Source organism: Lemur catta, chromosome 11 (assembly GCF_020740605.2).
Source record: "Lemur catta isolate mLemCat1 chromosome 11, mLemCat1.pri, whole genome shotgun sequence".
Lineage (NCBI taxonomy): Eukaryota > Metazoa > Chordata > Mammalia > Primates > Lemuridae > Lemur > Lemur catta.
This window is the reverse complement of record NC_059138.1, coordinates 56,002,312-56,027,480: the sequence shown is the minus strand read 5'-3', so window position 1 is coordinate 56,027,480 and position 25,169 is coordinate 56,002,312. Positions and strand designations below refer to the sequence as shown.

The following is a 25,169-nucleotide window of genomic DNA, read 5'->3' as shown; positions in this document are numbered from 1 at the left end:
GTATATGTTGGGGGTGGATACTTAGACATTTTAATTGAAATAAAACAGTTTTATACTAATATGGGATCACTGTGGGTGTACATTTGTAGTACATCTGCTCTTGAAGCATTTAAGAAGGGTTAAATGTATGTTAATGCTTTTGCAAGAAAATTATTTTTGATAACATCCGTCTCAGGAAACTAGCTTAGGAAATTGTTTTTTTAAAATAGTATAGATATTACACTTGCATTTAGAGAATGAACTGGGACTCTTTGTAATGTTTTAAGAATTTCAAAGCATTGGAGTTTTTTGGTTGTGTTCTTCTCTAGTGCTGATGAAAGTTAACAATAAGTAACACAAAGCAGATGATTAAAGCAAGTTTACACATCTGGAGAGTGACCACAGTTTGCTATATGCCTCCAAACACCATTTTAATTGACCTGCTTTTGATATTATGAAAGGCTCCTAATGATTGATACTACCCAATTGAAAAAACTTTTTTTTAGCAAATAAATTGAAAACATCTCTGTTGGCACCTCTGCTGTTGATTTAGTTACTGCATGTGATAGATGATTAGTATCTCATGCTAAATATCCGCCAGACTTGAGACATTTTTGTTGCTAGCTAACATTCACTGTGATCACTTAAATAGTGTATTAATCTTGAGGATTTATAGATCCATCAGATTTTAGAATAGGAGGATTCTTATCAATGAAGCAGACCATGGGTTCTCATTGTAATAGCATGGGGATGGTGGTTACAACTGTGGCCTCCTTGGCTCCATCTCATCTACTGATTCAGAATTTTTGGGCGTGGGGCTTGGGAATGTGTTTTAAACAAACTCTCCAAGGGAACATAGTTCATACTTCAGTTGAACAATGGCTGGTGTGGTTTATGGCTTTCTTTCATGGATGAGGAAACAAGCCCAGGGGGGAAAGGTGACTATTTTCATAGGAACCACAACTTTGCCTTCTGGCACTAAAAGGACAAGTGTTCTTTCCAGGATGCCACATGACCTCAAATCAGGGCACTTCCATCCCTCTCTCGGTGCAGAACTGGAAGAACTTTAAATTAGCCTTTATTTTTTCACATACGCCAACGCCATCTGTGACTTCAGTATAATATTTGGCTCTGCTGGACTGTGTGTGGGCTCATTTTTTGAAAGACACTTATCACCACTGTACCTACATGTTCAGAATAATAATTAAAAAAAGTTTTCAGGGGCTTACAGAGAACTCAATTTTAATGTGAAGTACTTATGCTCTACTTACTCTGTTTTAATGGCAACCATTTTCCCCCTAGAAGTTCCTTGAGCGAGTCTGAATTGTAGCCAGAATACTTCTTTCCTCTTCAGACCCTTAACTGTGATTAATATAAAAAGGCACTTGTCAAAAGGGTTTGAAATGGCAACCTTGATATTGGAGCATATGGCAGTAGAGATGGGCCTGCATCCACTTACTCCATTATGTTATTTAACTTACGAATTCAACAATTTGTCTCTTACTCCCTGCTTAAAAGATGATGGCCGCATAAGCTGTTGTTAACCAGATCAGCAGGGTGGAATATTACTTCCCTTAGAGCAAAACCACAACTTTTCTTTGAGGATTTAGCACGCATTAGGGAAAGCCGGAAGCAGTTCAGAGATAAAGTGCTAGGCTGTTCGAGCAGCCCTCTCTTTGCCTCCAGGGGGGTTACTTTCCTGTTTAACACAAACATCCCTTTTGTGTTTATTGTATTAATGGAATTTTTAGGATCAGTGAGAGAGAGATTATGGTTTAGTGTTTGAAATAATATAGCTTGATGAATCTTTTTTATTTTAATGAGAAACTCCTTTTCATTGATTTGCCACTTCAAAAAGTGAATCTTTTAGAAATTAAAGTGCATTAATTTAGTTATTCTGTATGGAAACAAAATATAGAAAGTTAAAATTTGCATAAGTGAAGACCTCGATGATTTCAGATTATAGTGTGGTAGAGGTTAAGGAATTGAGAGCCCATAGAATTTGTAAAAACAAATTCAGTCTAACCACTTAATGGCATGTGCAAGTAATTTGCCAATTAAATATTTCTAGTATCAGAAAGATCTTCAAAGTAAAAGTGGAGGTTTTGAATCTTAATTTTATACTTTAAGAAACATAATAGAAAATTACTTAGTTTTTGATCACTTTTCATTCAAAATTTTTATATATGAGCTCAGGGAAAGATGGATTTTAAATATTTGAGGAAAATTATTGCTTTTTGAGAAATATATCAACTATGATATTTGCAAATCATACTGTGCCTGATTTTTTTGTATCATTTGTAAATATTTGGTGCCCAGATAATAATTTTCATTATAATTAAGATGTTAGATTTTGGATTTTTAGCATTTTAATGGTCACCTTCTATATTTAGAACACTGTACTAGGCATGCTTAACCCCAGAACAACCTTCTAAGATAGATATTTTATTCCCATTTTAAAGATTGAGAGAATTGAGTGAGAGTAAGTAATTTGCCTAATGTTACTCATTAACAAGAGGAAGATCTCTGATGCTCCCAGGTTTTTTAAAAAATAGCTCTATTGAGATATAATTCGCCCATTTATCCATTTAAAGTATATAATTCAGTGGTTTTTAGTACATTCATGGATTTGTACCACTATCACCACATTCAATTTTAGAATATTTTCAATAGCCCAACAAGAAACCCACACCTTAACAATGCCCCTTTCCCCATTTTCTTTAGTCCCCCCCATGCCCTGGTAACCATTAATCTGCTTTGTCTGTCTGGATTGTCTATTCTGGGCATTTCATATAAACGGAATCATACAATATGTGGTCTTTTGTGACCAGCTTCTTTTATTTAGCATAATATTTTCAAGGTTCATCCACATTTTTGCATGTGCTTTATTCCTTTTTGTTGATGAATAATATTACATTGTATGGGTAGACCATCAGTTTATCCATCAGAATGGGCATGTGGGTTGTTTCTACTCTTTGGCTATTATGATTAATATTGCTATGGACATTCATGTACATATTTTTGTGTGGACACATTTCCATTTCCCTTGAGTATATACCTGAGAGTAGAATTGCTGGGTCATATGATTAACTCTGTGTTTAACTTTTTTGAGAAACTATCAGACTATTTTCCAAAGTGGCAGCACCATTTTATATTCCTGCTAGCAGTGTATGAGGGTTGCAGTTTCTTCACATCCTCATCATCAACACTTGTTATTATCTCTTTTAGATTGTAGCCATCCTAGTGGGGTGAAGCATTAACTCATTGTGGTTTTGATTTTCATGTCCCTGATGGCTAATAATGTTGAACATCTTTTCATGTGTTTATTGGCTATTTGTGTGCCATCTTTGGAGAAATGTTTATTCAGATCCTTTGCCCATTTTTAGATTGCATTATTTGTCTTATTGAATTGTGAGAGTTATTTGTATATTTTAGAGTTCCTTATCAGATATGTGATTTGCAAAGTTTTTGTCCCAGTCTGTAGGCTTTTTTCACTTTCTTGATGGTGTCGTTTGGAATACAAAGTTTTAAATTGTGATGAAGTACAGTTTATCAATTCTTTTCTTTTTTTACTTGTGTTTTTTGTGTCATATCTGATAAACCATTGCTCAAACCAAGGTCACAAAGATTATGCCTATATTTTCTTCTAAAATTTTCTTGAAAATATGCCTGTATTTTCTTCTAAAACTATTTGCAGTTTTAGCTCTTACATTTAGGTCTTTGGTCCATTTTCAGTTATTAATAATTTCTGTATATGGTATGAGATAGGGGCCCAATTTCATTCTTTTGCATGTGGACATCTAGTTGTCGCAGCACCATTTGTTGAAAAGATTAGTCTTTTCCTATTGAATTCTCTTATCACCTTTATTGAAGATCAATTGATCATAAATGTTAGAGTTTACTTCCCCCCACCTCAATTCCTTCGTTGGTATCTAAGGGGGTTTACTTTTTGATTCTCAATTCTATCCCATCTAGGGCTTGGGAACCTGTGGCCTTTTGATTTCAGATTGTTCTTTTTTAAGTACCAACAAGGGCAAGAAAAGCTACATCTTTTTCTGCTGCACTCCTTTTAATAAAAGGATTTGTTCTGTAAAATTTGGATTCAGTCAAAGGCCGCACTCTAGGATCCAGAAGGCCACATGTGGCTCCAAGGCTGCAGGTTCCCCATTTGTTCTTCTTTTTTAAGATTGTTTTGGCTCTTCTGGATCCCTTGAATTTGCATATGGATTTTAGGATCAGATTGCCAATTTCTGCAAAGAAGCCAGATAGGATTTTGATAGGGATTACATTGAATCTGTACATAATTTGGGGGAATATTACCATTTTAACTTTGGAGAGTATTGCCATCTCTAAGGATATTAAGTCTTTTAATCCATGTTCATAAATAAATGTTTTTCCATTTATTTGGGTCTTCCTTAATTTCTTTCAATTCTGTTCTATTGTTTTTACAGTATAAGTTTTACACATCTTTTGTTAAATTTATTTGCAAGTATTTTATTCTTTTTGAGGCTATTGTAAACAGAACTGTTTTCTTAATTTCATTTTTGGGTTCCTTATTTCAAATGTGTAGGAGTACAATTAATTTTTGTGTATTGATCTTTTAACTTTCAACCTTGCTAGATTTATTTTTTAGCTCTAATAGTTTTTTAGTGGATTTCTTTGGACTGCCTATATATAAGATGATGCCATTTGTGGTCTTTTAAAAGTCCCAACTCTTTCCACTACAGTCATACTCTGTAGCCTGGCAAATGTATAAATTTGGGGAAATTAGTTGACCTTTTGAGGTTACCTTTAGGAAAGAACAACTGCCACTTTGTAATTGTCTTTTTATGTTATAAAAAATGCAGAAGACTTTTAAGTTGGAAACATTTATGCAGAAAGCAAAGTCCCACAAATAAACTCAAAGGTTTTGTGAGCTTATTTGGTGAAGTCCTACTTTAAATAATACCACTGTTATTTCGTGATATTATGGGAACTTAGGCCTTCCAAACATAGCTTGTTTGGCACAGACTGAAATAACAATAATTATACTTTAAAAGATAAGCATTCTAATTAACTTTCATTTTCAGGAGGAGTGGCTGAACTAAGAAAAATATGACTTTATATATCCAGAATATATACCTACTGCTATATTAACATTTTAGTGCTAATTCGGTTTTGCCTTTTGCCTATATGATTTCTACCTGAGGGTCAGATTTTAAGGTCTTGTGTTTTAGACCAGAAGAAACCTTTTAATTCTTTTAAAGTTAGTGATAGATCTGCCAAGCGGCGCCTATTTGAAAGCTCTCAGCTGGTGAGTTATGAGTTATTCTGAAACAAGTAAGCAACCAAAAAAGCTGAAACTTTTGGGTTTCCTCTTTGCTCTCCAGGACTGCAAGTTAGTTTTGGAAAGGTCAGGGAATGGTAGGAGTTTAGTAAGAGGGCAATCCTAAGTTTGACTCCAGGAGTCTTTCATGGTAAAGCTCACGGGATTGCCCATGGGAGCCAGAGTACAGAATACAATTGGACTTGAAAACTGCTTGGTTTTCCATTTCTGATTTCCTAGCTATCAAATGAGAGGAGTACTCTTACCTCGTAATTGTCTCACAAGGCATGGAGGAATCTTAATCAAATGTTAAATGAGAAAGCTATTTGTGCCTCCTAAAAGGAGGAAGGAATATTAACCTGAGATAGTAGTGTCTTTCAAAGTGAGGGGGAAATGTGAGCAACCCATTGTGATTATTGGGTTTATAGATATTGTTTCAGTTCATGAGCCTGCAGGAAAATGTAGAGACCAAGCATTTCAGAAAATGAATGCCCAAGTATGATTTATTGGAGCAGAATGAAAAGTTCAGAAACTTATGAGCCTATAAAATATTTTTGGAGAAAATATGCGAGTTTTCCAGAGTGGCAAGATTTGATAATTTGTTTTAAAAGAGTTTATTAGCTGTGAAAATGAGTAGAAATATTGGTAGGTTTCATCTCATCTTTCGCATATCATTTGGTTTGTCCAATTTGAATGGCTTGGCAATCTTACAATGTTTGCATACATAATCCTGTTGGGTAGGTCAGGAGAGTGAAAAATAAATTTTGTAGAAATTGTACCAAGTGGTAGACAACTCCAGGCCTTTTTTTTCTGTAGAGTTCCATGGCCAACTGTTCTTTTTATAGCAAACTTTTCTTCACCATAAATGTAGCATCAAGTCCTGGGAGCTTAAAAATAATAATATTTGCTGCTGGCAGGTGATGCCGATGTCTGTGGCTCCCTGGAGCAGGATCTGTCATGTCTCAGTGATCCCAGGTGGCTTTGGTCCAAAGCACTGTAACTGGACTTTTGATTCGTTTCAAAAGAAATGGACCTTTCTTCATGCTGTTGCTCTCCACTGAAAGACTCCCTCAAAGGACCGTCTGAGTAAATCCTCTACAGCCTTCAGGGCCCAGATCAAGTTTTATGTCCTCGAAGAAGCCTTTGTGTCCCACCTCTGTAAGTGCCTTTCTCCTTAAGCCCTTCCTTGCCAGGAGTACCCCCTGCAGTTTAGTGCTAATGCAGTGTGTTAGCATCCCTCCTTCCCAGGGGCCCTAGAACAGTGCTCTAAGCCATGCTGCTTAGGGGTGTGATAGCTAGCTAGCTAAGGACTGGCATTCCTACAACAGCCGGTGTTAGAACAGCCAAGGAGCGGACAATGGGGCTGCATTCTCAGGGTCATGTGGTTTGTACACTGCCCAGCTCCAGGAGGCACCGGTCACATGGACCACGAAGTGACTCCCATCCACTGGCGTTGTGCAACGTGGCAGCCCTGAGTGTCTTTCTAGGTCTACCTGTGACCTGTGTTGACACATTCCTGCATTTTACTGCCTGGTCTGGAGAGTTTTCCCTACCTCTTTCCTTTTCTATTTTGGTCTGCCTCAATAAGAAGTTAAAAATTAGTAAGAAGTAAAATGACTCTAACCCTTCCATATTCTTTAAGATAATTTTTTCCAAAATGAGATCATGGACCCTTGCATAAGAAAAACCTGGGGTGCTAATTAAAATGCAGACTTTTCAGCCCCTCAATAGACTTAGTCTAGGAGTGGGGCAGAGGATTTTAGTGAATAAGACTGATGGTAAACACTTCGCTGAAGTGTCAGGAAATGATTGCTGAAGGAGTTTCTCAATAAGGGAAACTGTAGTGCCTCAAAGGGTTAATACCACTGTCCTTAATATGTTATTCTATCTATCATAAACCTTTTTTGGTTCAAGTAAATTCAGCCACTACTCTGTGAACAGTAGCTCCATGCCCACCCATAGTGCCAGCTCCAGTGGGAGACTCAGATGTGAAAAATAGGGCCTTTGCTGTCAAAGGGCTAATAATATATTTGGAAATAAAAGATAAACAATAAGTGTGTACAAACACACATCTATACATGCACATACATATACACACTATATATAGAGATCTTTCTGAAAACAAATCACTATTATTAATGCATGTCTATAGGATTGTCAGATTTTAGAGTTGGGATATCTAAACGATAATGTATATAGCTCTATACTACAGAGGGACTAGATTTCAATACTTCAGGCAGGCATTTGGATAAGAGAGACAAACTATGGAATGATACAAAAAGCTCTATACAGAGTACAAAGTTTTGGATTCAAATCTGAGCTCTAATAAACAGTAAACGGTAGTTACTTTAATTATAGGAAAAATAAGGTTGTTGGTTAGGGTGAGACCCATTGAAAATTCATTCAGTAATTTTTGAATAGTTTCAACTTATTTTTATATATTTATAATTTCAGACCATATAAATATAAAAATGGATAACGGGTGCCTTGGCTATATATACTAACTATGTGGTTGATACCTTCTGTTACTTTCTATGGAACATTGAAGGGGAGAGGTCAAGAAGAGGAAGGACTTGTTCTTGACAGCTGTCTTATGATTATTACATTAGAACTTTATTCCACCAGAGTGCTTAGCAAAAGGAATTTTCAAGTAAACCAAGGATAAACCAGAAAGCCTTTTTTTTTTTTTTTTAATTTTTAAAGAGACAGAGTCTCACTCTGTCTCTCAGGCTGGAGTGCAGTGATCTGATCACTGCAAACTCCTGGGCTCCAGTGATCTTCCTGAGTAGCCAGGGTTAAAGGTGTGTACCACCATGCCCCGCTAGTTTTTAAATTTATTTGTAGAGATGGGTCTTGCTGTGTTGCCCAGGCTGGTCACGAACTTCTGGCCTCAAGAGATCCTCCCGCCTCCCCCTGCCAAAGTGCTGGGATTACAGGCGTGAGCCACCGTGCCTGGCCCAGAAAGCCATTTTTGCTTGTATATTATTTTTCTAAAATTTTATTATGGTATAAAATTTTATTCATACTGTAAAAACATTGTTTGCTTTATTTTTAATCCCACCTTTATTGTTTGAACATCATTTCTCATTAGGGGATTTATTGGCCTAGATTAGAAGATTATGGGAATCTTCATAGAATCTCCATTGGGCCTGCTTCATACAGAGGTATAGAACTGGAAAGGAGCTACAGGTTATTTTGGTTAATATGTTTTGCCACTGAAGAAAGTCACACTTGGAGATATTAAAGGACTTATACATATAGCCATGAGAACAATACCTGGTGCATGGTGAGTGCCCAAGAAATTTTAGCTGCTGTTATTGGTAGAATTTGAACCTAAGTCATTTGAAATTAAGTTCAGTAATTTCTTCTCACAGACTCAGAAAAGAGTCCCTCCTTCTATCTAATTAATTTTTTCAATATCTCGTCTCTTTTTTCCCCTAAAAGTGGAGAACACAATAAATTCAGAGAAACCGAGGGTTGCACTTTAAAACTTTTATTTTATTGTCCTCATCAGTGCCAACCTGAGGTTTTCTGCCACCTTTTATGAAATTTATGCACCGCATAATTCTGATTTTTACTGCCTTCTCTGCAAATACACCTTATGCTAATGGTGGCATTACTGTTTCTTCATGGCAAGACTTTAAAAATTTCTGGAAACTTTAAAAGCATGGAATAAAAACTTTGTGGGTATAATAGAGATGGAAGTAGGAAATTTGGGGGGGAACAGTAGAATCTGTGCCAAAGGTTTTGGCACCCTTTATGGGACCAAAGAACTTTATTCTTTTTCCTTTTTTAAAAAAATAGAAGCAAAAGAAAAAAAAGGTATCAGGCACAGTTTGCTCATAAAAATGTGCAGGTTTGGTAGATGTATTTAAAGATGTGAAAGCCAGGAAAAATTTATTAATATAAATAATTTGTGTTTCTTCCACCCTCCAAACGTACGCTTCTGTTGGGAGGGGACTCATAAATGAAGCTTTAGAAAAGTGAGGTTTTTCATAGTCTTTTTTTCAGTCATTCCTCTTACGGTTTTGTACTAGAGGCTGAAAATAAGTGATGAATCAATACTAGCACATTTGGTAGCCCGTGTTGCAATGGGATTATTTGGACAATTTGAGAATTTATGTCAAGAGGAAAGGAGAGCAATGGAGAGTTAAAGAATTGGGCTACTGGCTTTTCTTCCCATTTTCTTTGTCTTCAAGTGCAGCCTGATAAATTGTTGGACTTTTTAAAGCTCAAGTAGAGTGTTAGGGATGTGGAATATGTGCTTCAAGTTTTTTCGAACTGATTTCTGAATCTTCCAATAACTTTTAAATAACTTGATAAAGACTGTATTTAGGACTTGTTTATTATGTGTTTGTGTGTTTACTGCCACTAAAGATTGAATTCTATTCGCTGTACCTAGAAAATAATATGGAAACAAATGAGATGATAATAGAAAATAATCAATATATATTGAAACAGACAGATGATAATAGTTTTAGTTTATTACTTTGGTTTCCTACAGTCTTAGGCTGTGTGTGTGTGTGTGTGTGTGTATGTGTGTGTGTGTGTGTGAGAGAGAGAGAGAGAGAGAGAGAGAGAGAGAGAGAGAGAGAGAGAGAGAGAGAGAGAGAGAGAGACTTCTTGATTTTTTTTCCCCTTTATTTTTTTGGTGGGATTCTTAACTTTGATTTCTTGACAGATTCCATGAGGATTCCAAAATTTATTTCTGCCATAGTTTTATAATCTGTGTGTATGTTTAAAATTGAGTTACTTTTTCATAAGAAGAAATAGCAATATCCATTTAATAACAGATTTTAGAAGGAAGAACCTGACTTGTTTTGTTTTAATCAACCTTTCTTTTCTCTTTTCAGAGGATGTTAAGCAAGTTTTTGGACAGACCACAATTCACCAACATATTCCATTTAACTGGGATTCAGAATTTGTGCAACTACATTTTGGAAAAGAAAGAAAAAGACACCTGACATATGCAGAATTCACTCAGTTTTTACTGGTGGGTCTAGCTGTTTTTACTCTTTTTAAGAGTAAACAAGTAAAACTTGGGATCAAATTGTGACTGAAGGATACTAGCTTTGATCTGAGCCCTGAAATCTAATTTACTGCAACCTTTCTAACCCTGGCAAAACTGTCCCCATTTAGAAGTATTTCTTTATTAATAGGTCAAAATCATAGCATTAAATGGGCTCTTAATAGATTGTGTAGAACCCCTTCATGTTTGAAAGGAATACACATTGAGTTCCCAGGAAATCAAGTGATTTCCTCAAGGTCACTTAGGACAGGAGGGGCAAAACTGGAACTTTTTTGGCTTATGACTGGCTCTATTACTATTCACCAATATTTTGTTTTCCGCTGAGAAATGGGCAGATGTCATCATCAGCATCACAGTCATTTCATCTGAGGTTTTTATAGATCAAGTCCTGGGTCTCAAACTTGGCTGCATATTGGAATCACCTGGGAAGCTTTAAAAACTATTATTGCCAGGGTCCCAACTCCAGAGATTGGATTTGGTGGAGGGTAGCGTGGTGGGGAGCATGGGCATCTGGAGGCTATTTAATACTTGTTAGGTAGTTCTAATGTGTCAGCCTGGGGATCTGTTCTAAGGGCACTTGGGCACTTACTTCCCACAGGTTAAACGCTGTAGCAGTTGTCTACGTTTCTGGGGTGCACTTTCCCTAGCCCAGTCCCTCCTGCGCTTCTCTCCTCCCCCCTCCTCCATTATGATCATATCATTGGGCCACTGAAGAGTGCCCAATGCCAGCAGAAGAGTATTAACAAAATATGATTACAGTTTAGTTTTCTTTCTAAAGCATCATTTAAAATGTTTTAATCCCGTTACTAACATTTAGTCATTAGAGGTCAATATCCATATAATATTAATATATAGGTTTCTGAGAAACCATTCTTTCTTCTGGATTTTTGTACATTTGGGTTTTTTTCTAACAAATTATATTTTTATGTTATTAAATCTAATACTTTAAAAGATGCATTTAAGAAGATTCACTTGGTATAAATTTTGCATCTTGAGGAAAAATTTGTCAGGGAAATCACTTGCAATTCTTTGTTACTAGAAGTGTTGTTAGTGGGCATCCTGGTACCCCTGGTGTTTTTGTGTTTCAGACCTTATCAGAGCCTTCTGAGGAGTGGTTGGAGACACAGTTCTGGGTGGAAGTGGAGGGTGCACAGGCACATACTCGTGCACTGTGCGTGGTGCTCATTCAGGAAGCGTTTTGTGGTATCCATTCTTAGGAGCGAGCACACATAATAGATGAACTTCAATAGGTGCTTCCCTGCTAACTTTCAGTGGCATTGCTGTGATGTGTAGAATTTGTCATGCTTTTTAGCTTGCTTTTATTTTCCAGGCCTTCAGAAACTTAAAACAAGGTACTTTAAAGCTGCCTTTGTATTTTTTAAAAACATGTCTGCGAATCCCTGTCTTCAGTTCTCTATAGACATAAACTTACTTAACCAAGGTGAAGAACGTAATGTGAGTTGCTGGATTTTTGCTATTGTTTACACAGGACATTGGTGCACAGTAGGAGTCGGTATTCATTTTGATGAGGAATAATTACAATAATGTTACTGAGACAAATGTCTCCAATTGACTTTAGGGAACACAGCCTATTTAACTTTTAGCTTTAATGGGATGTTAGCAGTAGTAAGGATGATGGTGTTTCTCCCTGTAAGCAAGTGTCAATTATGCTGAATTGAGTCAATTCTAAACCGCTCACAGCAGCTTCTAGGCCTTCCTGAAGATATGAGGAAACCAGAGTCGAGGATTAGATGACTCAGGGATTACTGGTTATGTTTGCAGCTATAACTTGCAGGGCACACACTTAAATTTGACTCCGTTGTATAATGGTAAGTGGAAAGATCCCACAGTGCCCTGCATGGGATGATTGTGACTTTCTAGTCACAATGGAAGTACTACACTTTTACTAGATTTAAATGGTTATGGTGGTTAATGACGTTGGTCAGGGCCTTGCTTTTGTGCCCTGCTCCAGACCCAGATTTATAGGAATTACTGGATGTATCATGATAGGCTTTACTGATGAATGCCAGTTTTGGTGTCTACCATTGGGTCACTTCCCACGATTTCAGATGTTTTGTTTGCTTCCTTCGAACTCCATCTGAATGCAGGTACCACTTCAGACCTCTACTTCAAATGCTTTGTTCGCTTCCCTTGGGCTCCTTTCTGGAAGCAGGCAGCTTCTTAAAGATATAAGTAAATTTAATCTCCTGTGTTTTCAGGCTCTTGCTCTGTCAGGCATGTACCCACCTTTCTGCTCTAGGGCAGGGCCTAGAAACGGGCACCAGCAACAGGTACCAGCTCCCTGGCTGGTGCCAAGGTGGTGAAGGCAGATACTTGGCTGCTTGAGATGCGAAAGAGCTGCCACCATGCATGCTGTTACCTGTCACCTGATGAGGAAGAGGAGTGGCTGTCAGGACAGCTGAGAGAAGTGCTTGTGGTTTCAAGGAGCCTGAGTCCTATATAGAGACAACACTAGTTTAGTTCATTGAGGGTCCCTAGAAAATGGCTCAGGTTGGATCTAGGCAGCATGTGCATTACCCACGTTTATGTATGTACCCATGAGTGATTGTTAGGCATTGCCATTCTCTCTGCAAGTTCCAGTTTTGTTCCTCATTTAATAAATGTTTTTCTGTAAGCAAGTATGAGTTTGTTAGAAGACACTGTGTGACTGTGAGGATCTCACTTGGTTCGCATGTTCATCTGTTTATGATCTGAATAGGTCCCCAACCACTAAGATGGTAGCAGTCATGGGCATTGCTTCAACAGTGAACTGGTTTATCATTTTTGTGCTTTGGTTATAAAATCCATAAAGTGGTGAATCATTTGGATATTTTTTGAGTTAAACTTGCTTTATTTGTACTTTGCATCTAACTAATAATGTTGAAGCAAGTAACAGGGACACAAGCCTCCTTCCTGTTGTCTGGTTCCTCGTTGGTAGGGAAGGATTTCAAAAGGGAGTGGGGCCACATTTGTTAGCTCATCATTTATACTGTTGTGTTTGCTGCTGTTGTTTTTAATGCCCAGTTCTATCTTCTCCACTTATCTACATGAATGACGGTGTAAATGTGAATACAGTTTTATTATATGTGGGTTTGCATATTTTAAAATAGGCTGTAAACCTCTCATGTATGTCTGCTCTCAGCTTCTAGAGCAAAGCTCTGATTTTATGGTTGCTAGTTTAAAAATGGATTTTAATATACTGAGTTTTCTAGAAAACGATTTGGACAATTTTTCCTATTCTATACCTGATGGAACTCCAGTTCATAAATCATATTAACATAAAACTCTCTACCCTGCTGGGAGTATTTTTTTGTGCTGTGATTCTTACTCATGTGGGGCAAACCATCCGATTCAGCAAATGTTTTCTGAGCATATAGGGTTTGTCAGGAGGCCCTGTGCACAGGGCTAAGAGATGCAGAGACAACAACTCTTGAGACACTCACAATGTATGAATCTGGGAATGTGTGTATCTGCCCAACAGTGGAAAAGGAGCAGCCGAAAGGAAGTGTAAAATGTACACCCTATGAGTTTTCTCTTTTGTAGCATAAACCCTTACGGCAGGTATTCAGATCTTTGCCCATTTTTTGAGTTGATGTCATAGGCACTTGGGGACACAGAATGAAAGTTCTCTTAAACTTTCCTGCCAAATTTATTCTATACAGTCCATATTGAGTTGCTTTCAAAAAAAGAAATGATATTAACTAATAGCTGTATAATGTTTATAATTTGCAAAGTCCTTTTAAATATTCTATTTCTGATAATAGCATCTTCCCAATACTTTGAGAGGGTAGTTATCATTATCTCCTATTAATGCAAAAGAATAAATATAGTCTAGGATAAAATTTTGCATGTACAGGTAATTTTCTGGGGAAACAACCCATAGCTTTCATTAGGTTCCCGGAAAGAATAAAGAGCAGTTGTTCTAGAGCTTAGCTTCTTCAGTAAGATCACAGGTCTATAGCTTGAGCCCATTATCCGCAGTGAGGAATCACAAGATCGGAGGAATTGTCACACATATACTCGCCATCAAATTGGCACTAACTGATCAACACTATGGTGCTCACACGGTAGTAATATTCTCCAGGGATTAGGGGGTTGGAAGGGTAAACTCACAGCTAATGGACACGGACATGGTGAGCATTGTAGAGGGGAAGGGCATGCCTCTAAACCTCACTTAGGTGAGGCAAAGACATAAAATGTAACCAGAAGATATTTGCACTTCTGTGTTTATTGCAGCATTATTCACAATGGCTAAAATGTGGGATCAGCTTAAGTGTTTATCAAGGGACGAGTGGATAAAGAAGATGTGGTATATGTACACAATGGAATATTATTTAGCCATGAAAAAGAAGGAAATTTTGTCATTTGCAGAACATGGATGGATCTGGAGGACATTATTTTAAGTGAAATAAACCAGGCACAGAAAGACAAATATGGCATTTTCACACTCATATATGAGACCTTAAAGAAATTGATCTCATAGAGGTAGTGAATAGAATGGTGGCTACTAGAGATTGGTAAGGGTGGCAGGAAGGGATAATGAAGAGGTGTTGGTGAATGGGTAATACTGTTAAATAGAAGGGAAAAGTTCTAGTGTTCAATAGTGCAATAGGGCAACTGTAGTTAACAGTAATTTACTATATTTCAAAATAGCTAGAAGTTTTCAAATGTTCCCAACATAAAGCAATGATAAATGTTTCAGGTGAATCATGTCCCAATTACCCTGATTTGATCATTATATGTTATATGCTTGTATCAAAATATAACATGTACTCCATGAATATGTACAATTATTATGTATCAATAAAAAATTAAAAAAAAATAAAAACATGTGCCAGAGTAAAAGAAGAAAAGAATATTATTCTGTTACCATTCTACTGCACTATCTCCAGGGTCAAGGCTATGGGTAGTTATTTTATGTTTCTGGAAGGGGCCATGCTTCTGAATGGGGGCACCCATTGCATTGCTGGACATGTAGCATTCCTGACCCCAACCCATTAATTGCCAGGTAGAATCAAGTTCTTAGGGGTGCGTGGCACAGCCTCCTCAGTTCCTTGGAGTTAAGATGGTAGTACTGTAGAAGCCTTCCCTATGGCCCGTATAGACTTGGGCTTTTTGGAATTCTGCTCTTCATATTATGTAGCCAGGAATGTTTTTCTGTTTTTAGGGAAAAAAAAAAAAAATTATTGCTCAAAGAAGAGATGTCAAGAAATCAGCAATGCTCTGGTTTGGTGGAGAGGCCAGATTTTGAGGTTGGGATTCTGTTGGTTAGCTGAGAGACACGATAGCTGACTTTGAGAGGGAATGAGGCTAAAAATCCTCTGATGCCTTCTCTTCACATAGAGTTTAAGAATGGGATTACCTCCCCAACAGAGAGCCCTAATCCCAAGGGTGTGAGTATTTTACCACAGTTTTATTCAGGTCCTCGTTTTGTCAGAAAAGGATGATGAAACCCAGAGAGGTGAATCACAGTTGAGAGAGCTGGAAGTAGAATCCGGGGTTCAACAATGTGTCTGGCATCCCAGACTGGCCGTTCACATTGGTACGGATCCCAGACCTCAGGTTACATGAGCCCCATTATATACCCTGTTGGATACCAAAGCATACTCAATGCTCATAATGCAACAGAACAATTTTGGTTCTTTCTATTAAAGCAGATTGGCCATTATTTTGGCTTATGGGTCAGCATGGCATATAGATCAGCCTACTTCTTTTCTGTATAAAATGGACATTTTGGTTATTCAGGTTCTGAACGCTAGAGAGTAGGGCCCTGGAAGTCTGCTGCTCCCAGGTACTGGTGGTTGCCACATGTCGCCGCAGAAGCCAGAGATTCACTGCTGGTGGTCAGCTGTGGGCTTGGCTTTATAGTCACCGTCAGTTATGGTTTGCTACTATATTTGTCATGCATCCTGGTTTAAGGCAAAAATTTCAACACAAAAGGCTATAGATGTTAAAAAAGAAATTGCTCCCTACCACCGCCACCAAATGGAAGAAAACATAGCAACTATAGCTTTAACTATAGCAACACCAAATTCTCCAGCTTTGAGATTAATAAGGAGGGATTTCATATGCTAACGAAGAATAATCACTTGTAGTAGAACTTGCTGAAGCTACAATTGTTTGAACAGATTGGTGGACAATTAACAAGATCCTTGCTTAGGATTGGATAACCTGAGCCATTTGTTCCTCCCATTTGTCCCCCAACTTGTCATCTGTATAAGTGAAAATATCTAGACCATGAAGTTTTAGTAGCTCAAAACCACTGTTGTATTTGTATTTTCAACATGTGCCTTTTATGTTGATTCTATGTTGGAGCAGATGGGATCTGTGATGTAGCTTTGACACTATGTCATAAAGACAGCATCACTTGGTGTTCTAAAATGAAATAGTGAGTAAAGGTGGCTAATGTGGTTTGCCCTCAACTCTTCCAGTAGATTAGATTCTGTTTTGTGTCCAAATGGAAGCCATTGCTAGTTTGGTGATGGGTGACCAGAGATGTAGTGATCCTGGTCACTTGGACAATTAGATGCAGGACACGTTCCATTCACATTGCACACTTTCTGCTCTCTGGGCAAAGGAAATCAGGATTCATTGTGTTGTTGTGTCCGTGGTGCTAGTCAGCTTGCTGTTTTGTTGAGGAGCCCGTTGTGCAGGCTTTTACTATAACATCCTGGTAAAAATGAGCACTCTGTGTAGCATCTCCCCAGCTGTTACCCACTGTGAAGTTTAACGTTAAATCAGAAGAGCAAGGAAATTGAGATGGAAAAGCTCTGTACTTGGTTTCTGCCAAGGTGTTGCTGTGCATGCAGAGCCACATGTGACACTGCTCTGAAGACCCTTTTAATTAAAGGTCCCACCCAGTGAATCGGGGATGAAATTTCACCTGAGCTCTGAAAATCTGCCTGCACGGTTGAATGCGGGCAGCACAGAAAACCGTTAAGCACAGAAACTGCTCATTTCTCCACCTGCTTCACTGCTAAATTTCATGTTTACACTATTTAAAAATATGTGGATCTTTATTTCAATTATATTTTTCCCCAAATTATCATAGGATTATGAAAACAAAGTGGATACTTAAACAATATACAGGTTCTGATACTTGATGTAATACCGAATTTGTTTGGAACATAGCTAAATATGAGACCAAAATTTTTACACAGATCTTCCTTGTACATTTTTGTTTCTTGTTTTGATAAGTACCTGCACTTGGCCCAGAATTCTCTACCACCACCCCTAAAAAGGAATTTTGTGTCATTTCCTTAACTCCCTGCTTTTATTAAAATTCTGGATTTTTTTAAAAAAAAATCAAAACTGTACAAAACACAAAAATGCAATGCAAATTAGCCAGGTGTTTTGTTTAGTTTTGGGGTTTTGTTTTTTTTTTTTTTTTGGTGTTTTTGGCTTTATAATATAAATCATCTGACTCTGATGCTCTTTTGAGGGTCTATTTTTTGTTGTTGTTGTTCCTGATAAATTGTTCTCAGGCCGAAGCACAAACTTGCATGTCTGAATAGAGGTGGAGAGAATATTTTGCATTCAAAATATACCCACTTGAAAATTGGAGATTATTAAGGAAATGACAGGCCTGGAACTATTAGAAGCATGAATGTTAGACCTAAAGTGGTGTAACCCCTCTATATGTTTATTTCTGTACAACCAGCAATTTTGAAGAGTTTGATTTTTTTTTTCCCTCCAGCAGTCTGAATGGGTGTGTTGAAGTAGTTGGAAACTGCTGCAATAAAAGCCTATTCCATTAATCATCATGCAGCAGAATAGAGGGAACAGAAAGCAGTTCACTGGCAAATATTAAAGAGAAATTGGGCCTGCTTTCAGGTGCTTGAGTAGAACTGCCTTAGAGATAACTGTAGAGCTCCTTGCTCTGGGACCTTCTGGCCTTAGGTGATGGGAGGGGCCCTCCTCTCTCTTTATCGGTAACTGTTTTCAGCAGCGGCATTTGGTAAGCACCCCATCACCTGGCACTGTTGAGAGCTCTCTGTACAGAGCCATGTCATCTTCCCAGCTCTCTGGGTTTGCTGCACAGGCCCTCTGTTCTATGTTTTGTACTCACTTATTTAGGTATCAGTTTATCAGTTCAATTTTTGTTGTCTGCCGGCTGTTTGTATGCACTGTGCGGTGATCTCATCTATTTCTACAACTGTCTTTTTTTTTTCTTCTGGTATTTGGTAGGCCTCCCTCTAAAAGGAAGAGGTAGTCTGTGTAGGTGAAGATCATGGCTGCAGAACTGGACCACCTGGGTGCGTTTCCAGTTTCATCCTTAGCATCATGTGACCCTCAGCTCCTCCTTACCTCATTTTTTCCACCTACAAACTGGGGGTGATAGTAGGTCTCAGCTCCTAAGGTTGTTGGGAGGATTCAAAGGGATGAAGCAGGAAAACAACAGCCTTTGGGGCATAGCGTGCGCTTAATAACACTTAGTAAATGTAAGCTTCTTTTTTCCCCTAAAATCCTGTTATCTTGATTTCCCAGATTTACATTTCTACCCATGCCTCTAGCTTTCTTTTGTATATAGCTTAACTTTTGTTTATTACTAAACTCATCTCACTCCAAGTTGCTAATCTTGGTCAACCACATCATCTCTTTCCCTTTAAGTATTTTCCTTTGTGGTAGATTTACCTATCTCCTCTATCATCCAAGATGAGAATTCTTTGATATATATCCTGCTTCATTTTTATATTCAAGTTATAATCAACACTTTTCTTAAAATCTCTTTTCCTGTTATCTCTCCAAATCTACTTATGATCTCCTTACTTATGATTTTGCCCAAGGAAGCATATGTTAATAGTTGAGAATCTCAGTTTTAAATCAGACAGACATACTTTGGTATGGATCTTAGCTCTGCCACTTCTTAGCTGTGTGACTTTGGGCTAGTTACTTAACCTCTCTGAGCTTCAGGTGCTTCTGTGTAAAATGAAGCTAATCATTATAACTTGACAGAATTATTGTAAGACTTAAATGAAATGTTGTCTTTGAAATTCTTGGCAAAGCCCTTGGCCCATAGTAAGTGTTTAAGCATTCAGCTGTTACGTTATTAATATTCTCCACCCTGACTGATGTTCGTCTTTCTGTTTCTGTGGCTAGTTCAGAATGACTCAGCAGAACCGCTGTTCCATATTGGAAAGGACTTTATAGGTTTTTAAACCTTTCACCTGGACAAAAATCAAAGACTTTGGTGAATGCCTGTCACGCATGACCTCTGGTATTTACAGCCCCAGACAGGAGGTGTTGCTGTGCCCAATCTGTAGAGGACACCGGAGGCTCTAAGATGCAAACACAATTGTCTGCGCTGTCCCGGGTGGTAGTGTCATGACTGCTGTGTGAGCTCTACCCGTTCTTGTTCCAAATTTCATATTGTTGTCATCAAAACATATTGCTTTCATAACCCCCTCTATTAATACAAAATAAAATGCTTGACAGATTTTCCTGAGCCTGTAGTTGAACAAATATTTCCAGTGTCAGGGAACCTGCTACTTTGCAAGGTAGCCCATTTTATTGTGGAATAGTTCCATAGGTTAATTACTTCTGTGCATTGTGCTAAAACCTCATCTCTATAGCTTCTTTTTTTTTTTTTAAGAAATAATAGAGAGCCAGCCTAACGTCTCTTTTTTACCTGATAGTCTATTAACCTTTAAATAGGTGAATGTAACGATTGCTTCTCTCATTCATTGTTCCCCCCTTCCTCCATTCCCTTTACCCATTCTAGAACCATTGTGGCAATTAATATCATTTCACATATGCTATATGCATGCTAAAAGCTCTCTGTCCCAGCTTTATCCCTTCTAGGTTCAGATCTGGAAACCATCTCTTGGTAACTCTAAGTATGCGTTCGGTTTTCCTTAAAAAGCTTTCAAGGTGCCAACCGAGAGCTTTGATTTTTAAGTCCCTCTGCCATGAGTAGTGAGCCTGGTCATTTATTTCAAAGACCCCACATTCCTGAACTAAGTATCTGGGGAGTCACCTGAGTGTTAGCTCCCCCTGGCTTCTAATTTGTTTTTCTCCTCCTCAATCTCTTGGGCCTGTGGGAAAGAGAACAAAAAGTGAGCAAGGCCAGGGGAAGGCCTTTAGATTTGGTTTCTCTGCTCCATGGTCTCTGCCGCTGTTGGTAAGACAATCCTGACACTCTGGGTGCGTGGAAGGCTTTTGCCTTCATGGGAAACTTTTGGGAATTTTATTGTTTTCCCATGAAAATAGGCGATAGCAAAATCTAGAGCATTAAGAGTAACTTAAAAGCTAATTGAGTTTTTATCTTTCCACAGCTCTTAAGATTCCTAAGTGTCAGATGTATTTTTTAGTCAAATTCCTGACAGTAGCATTCCCCGGGCTCCCCGTGCAGCGTAGCGAAGTATTAGGAGCACCGTGGCAGGTGGGGGAGTGGCACTGCCAGGCTTCCCAATCCAGCTTTGCTGCTTCCTCTCGATGAGACCTTAGTTTCCTCAGCTGCTACTGTAAGATGAATAGTGCCTACCATATAGGGCTGCTGTGGGCATTAAATGAATTAATTCCTATCAAATGCTTTAGAGCAGTGTCTGATGCGATAATACATGCTACCTAAATGCTGTTATTGTAGTTGTTTCATTGGTTAAGGTCATAGTTTCATTTCTTCACCATGAAGAAAAAAGAGTCACGATGTAACAGATGTTCTTCAGAAGGCAACCCACATCTTCAGTAAGCTACTTTTAAAGTTGGGGAACTACCTCACTGCATGTTTCACTCCATCCTGCTATTTAGAGAATTGCGTAGATTTAGCTTCTTGTTCTCCATGGAACTTACAACGTTCCCAGTCTTTAAGAGCTTTTGGAAATGTATTCTCAAGTTGTTCATCATGAGGCTTAAAAGAACTTTCTTATTCCACGATTGAGGGATCTCTGCTAGTAAATACTTAATCGTGGAAGTGTAGGCACAGGAACGTATAGCGACGTGTCCTCATCACGGTGCATCCCTTGTCCTGCACGTGAGCACCAGCCCTCCCTTTGGCATCTGCGTCCCATCTTGGCATTCCAGAGCGCTAGTCTTAGGGTTCTGGCTTTCTGCTTTCTGAGGAAGTGGGCGGCCAGGGAAAGTGTTGCCATTTCTGGTATAGTTGTCTGAGGATCCCTAAGACTCTCTTTGAGTTATAAACTCAGGAAAATGATAAATAGCTGAATATGCCTTCTACTATTGTTGAGAGTAATCTTGGCTTAGGATAGCGTTAGCAGTGAGTCTGGCAATTCAAAGGAGACTGTGTTCATTTACTTTCAATTGAATGCATACTGTGGTCATTTTTCACTACGGGGTGTTTAACAGTTGGTTTCTTCTTTCCTCTTGAATTGGAGGCACTCGTGTAGAGAACCCCCTTTTGTTCCCTAGATCACAGTTTGTTTATTCAGTTGGTTTTAGAGAATACCTGTCTCTGATGATAATGTCTATCATTTATTGAGTGCCTACTATATCTAAAGCATTCTGCCCAGCAGGATGAGCGGGATAGATGTAAACAGGACATAGTATGTTTTCCCTGGTGAGGTGAGGGAAAGACAGTAAACAACTGATTAGAATGTAAGATGGAATAAGACAAGCTTTATAATTGAGGTTCAGGCAGGGGGCCATGGGAATGTACATCAGTTATTTTCAGTTACGAGATCTAGTTATATTTGCCTAAACGTTGGCATTTGAGCTAAGCCTGGAGGAGGTGGTGGGATTTCAGGAGCTGGAGAAGGGGCAGCAGTCTATGCTAGGCAGAGGGAAGAGCGTGGGCAGAAGCCCTGGTGTGTGCAAGGTCTGGCAGGGCTAGGCCTGACGTGGCAGAACACTGGGCCAGAAGTAGTTCCTGTAGAGTCCCAAGGGCCCTGCGTTGGAGAGGGGTCTTTACACTGAGGGGCCATCAGAGGTTGGTAGAGGTGGAGAGAGATAGAGATCAGAACTGCGATTTTGAAAGGTGACTTTTGATGCGTGCAAAGTGGACTGGAGAGGTCCAGACTGTGGGTCCAAGCTCCAGACTGACAGCTGGGCCCTGGTGGTAATTTAGGTGAGGTCTGAGCAGGGCCTGTACCAGCAGCATCAGGAATGAAAAGGAAAAGGTGCATTTGGGCAAACTTTCAAAGGCCCAATGGACATAATTTGGCAACTGGTTTTCTCTGGGGCAAAGGAAGCTTGAAGAATTGAAAATAACAGCTTTCTAGGTGAGGTGACCCGAAAAACAACATGCCAGTAATTAAGCTTTGAAACATAGGAGAAGAAACAAGTTTGAGTTCGGGGTTGGAGACATATAATAACGGGTTTAGTGATATGTAATTTTATGGCCCTTATAACATACCCATGTGGATCTATTCTCTAAGCAATTACAAATTCTGGTCCAGTAGATAGGAATGAGATTTGGATGTGGGATTCAAGCCTTCGCTTATAAGAAATCCTGGAGGGCTGAGGGAAAGAGCACTTTGCCTAGGATGGTAGAGTGGGAAGACATGAGGACAGAGGGCTGACACGTGCCTCCCATTTACGGAGCCAGTGGAGGAGGCTCCAGAAAGAGACAGGCTAGATCCAAACCAACAGATGCTGTAACTGAGGAGAGGCTTTTGAATACGATCAAAAGTCTGATTCTTATTACTAAATGTCTTTAAAGTTTTGTAAATGTCAACATTTTTCAAACTTTACAAAAGGGGAGAGAAAAGTATAATGATTCATCATATACCTATTATTTAGCTTTAATTATTATCAATATTTTATCCGTCTTTCTCCTCCGCACCTTTCTAGGATAAGGAAAGGGAGATCCAGTACTTTAAAGTAGTATCAGACTCATGTCCTTTCTCTCATACTTTAGTTTTCACTAATTCATGAGGACAATTAATTTTACACAAATTCAATAAATGTGATAAGTCATCCTTAATATCATCTAGTAAAATTTCACTTCATTTAAATAATTTCAAGTCCTTGAGAGCTATATCACTGTTTCTTTTTAATTGCCTTGGGGTTAGCTCTCACTTAGGGCCCTTTTGAGAAATGGGCAGAGTATTGTGAGGAAGATAATAAAATGCTGTCTGCAGAAGGGATGCTTCTCCTATATGGCACACCGTGGGTTTTGATGGACACTTATCCCCTGGGAATAGCAACAGAGATGTACCATTGGACTTCCTATCTTTAGGTCACATGAATTAAAACATATATCCAAAGGTACTGCCACAGTTTTGCCTCCTCTGACCCACATGCGGTCTGATTACTTATTCTAGAACAGTGGTCCTCAACCAGGACATGTGGCCGTGTCCAGAGACATTTTTGATTGTCATGACCTTGAGGGAAAGGGGCTACTGGCATCTAGTGGGAAGAGAGTAGAGATGCACGGGACGTCCACCCATAAGAAAGACTTAACCTGTCCAAAATGCCAGTGGTACCGAGGCTTAGAAACCCTATGTTAGAGAAATAGCAGAAGAGAACCACTCTTTCCAATTTGTTGTTACATCACGTTTGTATACCAGGTTGCAGTTAAGAATTTTTCTTTTTCTTTGGAGAGAGGTTAATGTCTCTGTAGGCATTTTTCCTTTGATCATCTGTGTCACCTAAGCCAGGTTTGGCCAGATCTTTGAACCTACCAAACTTTATTCCAGTTTTCATTTTCTTTGTGTTCTTGGACTGTAGCAGAGCACGGAAGTGATTTGGTTTCTTTGGATAGGAGATTTAAGGTGGGGTGAGTGTACTTTCTCAAGACACGTTCACTGGTCTGAACAAAGTTCTTTCTCTTGTCAATAGCTTGGGGTCACTATTAAGCAGGTGGGGCCTTGTTAAATCAAGATGTAATCTCTGTTTCTTCAGCCTGATTTGAAAATGAGCAGTCATTAATTAAGTGAGAAGCATAAATTAAGTATTTCACTTTCTTTATTTATAGGAAATACAATTAGAGCATGCAAAGCAAGCCTTTGTGCAACGAGACAATGCCAGGACTGGAAGAGTCACAGCCATCGACTTCCGAGACATCATGGTCACCATCCGTCCCCACGTCTTGACTCCTTTTGTAGAAGAATGTCTAGTAGCTGTAAGTTGTAACTTGCCATAATGAGGCAGTTTATTCTATCTGGTTTAAGCTCAGTAATAAGGGGTTATAAGAATAATGCTTATAAATTATATATGTTTTTTTCCTGTTTAAAACACTAAAATTTTCTTAATGTGATCACATACGTTACCAAGCTTACAAACTGTGTTTTGGCTAGTCTTAGTGGGTAATGTGGAATCTCTTAAAAATATATTAGCTAATTAAAGTAAAAAGGAAAAACAAATTTGTGACCTCATGTTGATTTTGCTTATATTGTGAAGTGTGTCAGATGCTGATCTTTGCTGACCTTGTTTATTCTCCAAAGCAAAAAAAAAAAAAAGTAGTGCACACATACATTGTTAGAGTGGTCAGCAAAACAGAAACACCAAACCTTAGATTCACTCGTTCATTCACCATGTGTGTGTTGAGGCTACACACTGGTACCTGTGACAGCAGAGTCCAAGGTCATGTTTCCCAAAGCTTCCATCCCCAGGGGCGCCCCACAACATCCTGTGGTGGTGGTTCCAAAGCCTTGCTCAAGGAACATCGGAATCCCCACTGATAATTACTAGAAATACAGATTCTAAGATCTCTTGTAGGGCTATAGTTCACCATCTACAGGTGATAAGGTCTTAGAATCTAATTTGCAAAGCTGCTAGATGATTCATCACTCAGATTTGGGATCAATACCCAATGATAACTCGCCTTTTGTTAGTCCCAGGGAGAAGACTGAGAGTTTTCACCATCATCTGGGGTTCCCACAATGCTTAACAAAGGCATGAACTCAGGGTAGCCTTTCAGTTTCCCCCTTTTCTCCCTGGTGCTTTGTTCTGGAGATGTGG

General features: G+C 38.7%; 1 protein-coding gene across 2 annotated transcripts in view; it reads left to right on the top strand.

The window, feature by feature from the left end:
- SLC25A13 (solute carrier family 25 member 13) overlaps positions 1 to 25,169 on the top strand; it is a 166,070-nt gene that overhangs the window by 73,868 nt on the left and 67,033 nt on the right. For both annotated transcript variants that reach the window (XM_045564065.1, XM_045564064.1), the window contains exons 5-6: positions 10,138 to 10,277; positions 24,184 to 24,330. In XM_045564065.1, coding sequence (XP_045420021.1) covers positions 10,138 to 10,277; positions 24,184 to 24,330 — 287 coding nt within the window. The remainder of the gene's footprint in view (positions 1 to 10,137; positions 10,278 to 24,183; positions 24,331 to 25,169) is intronic.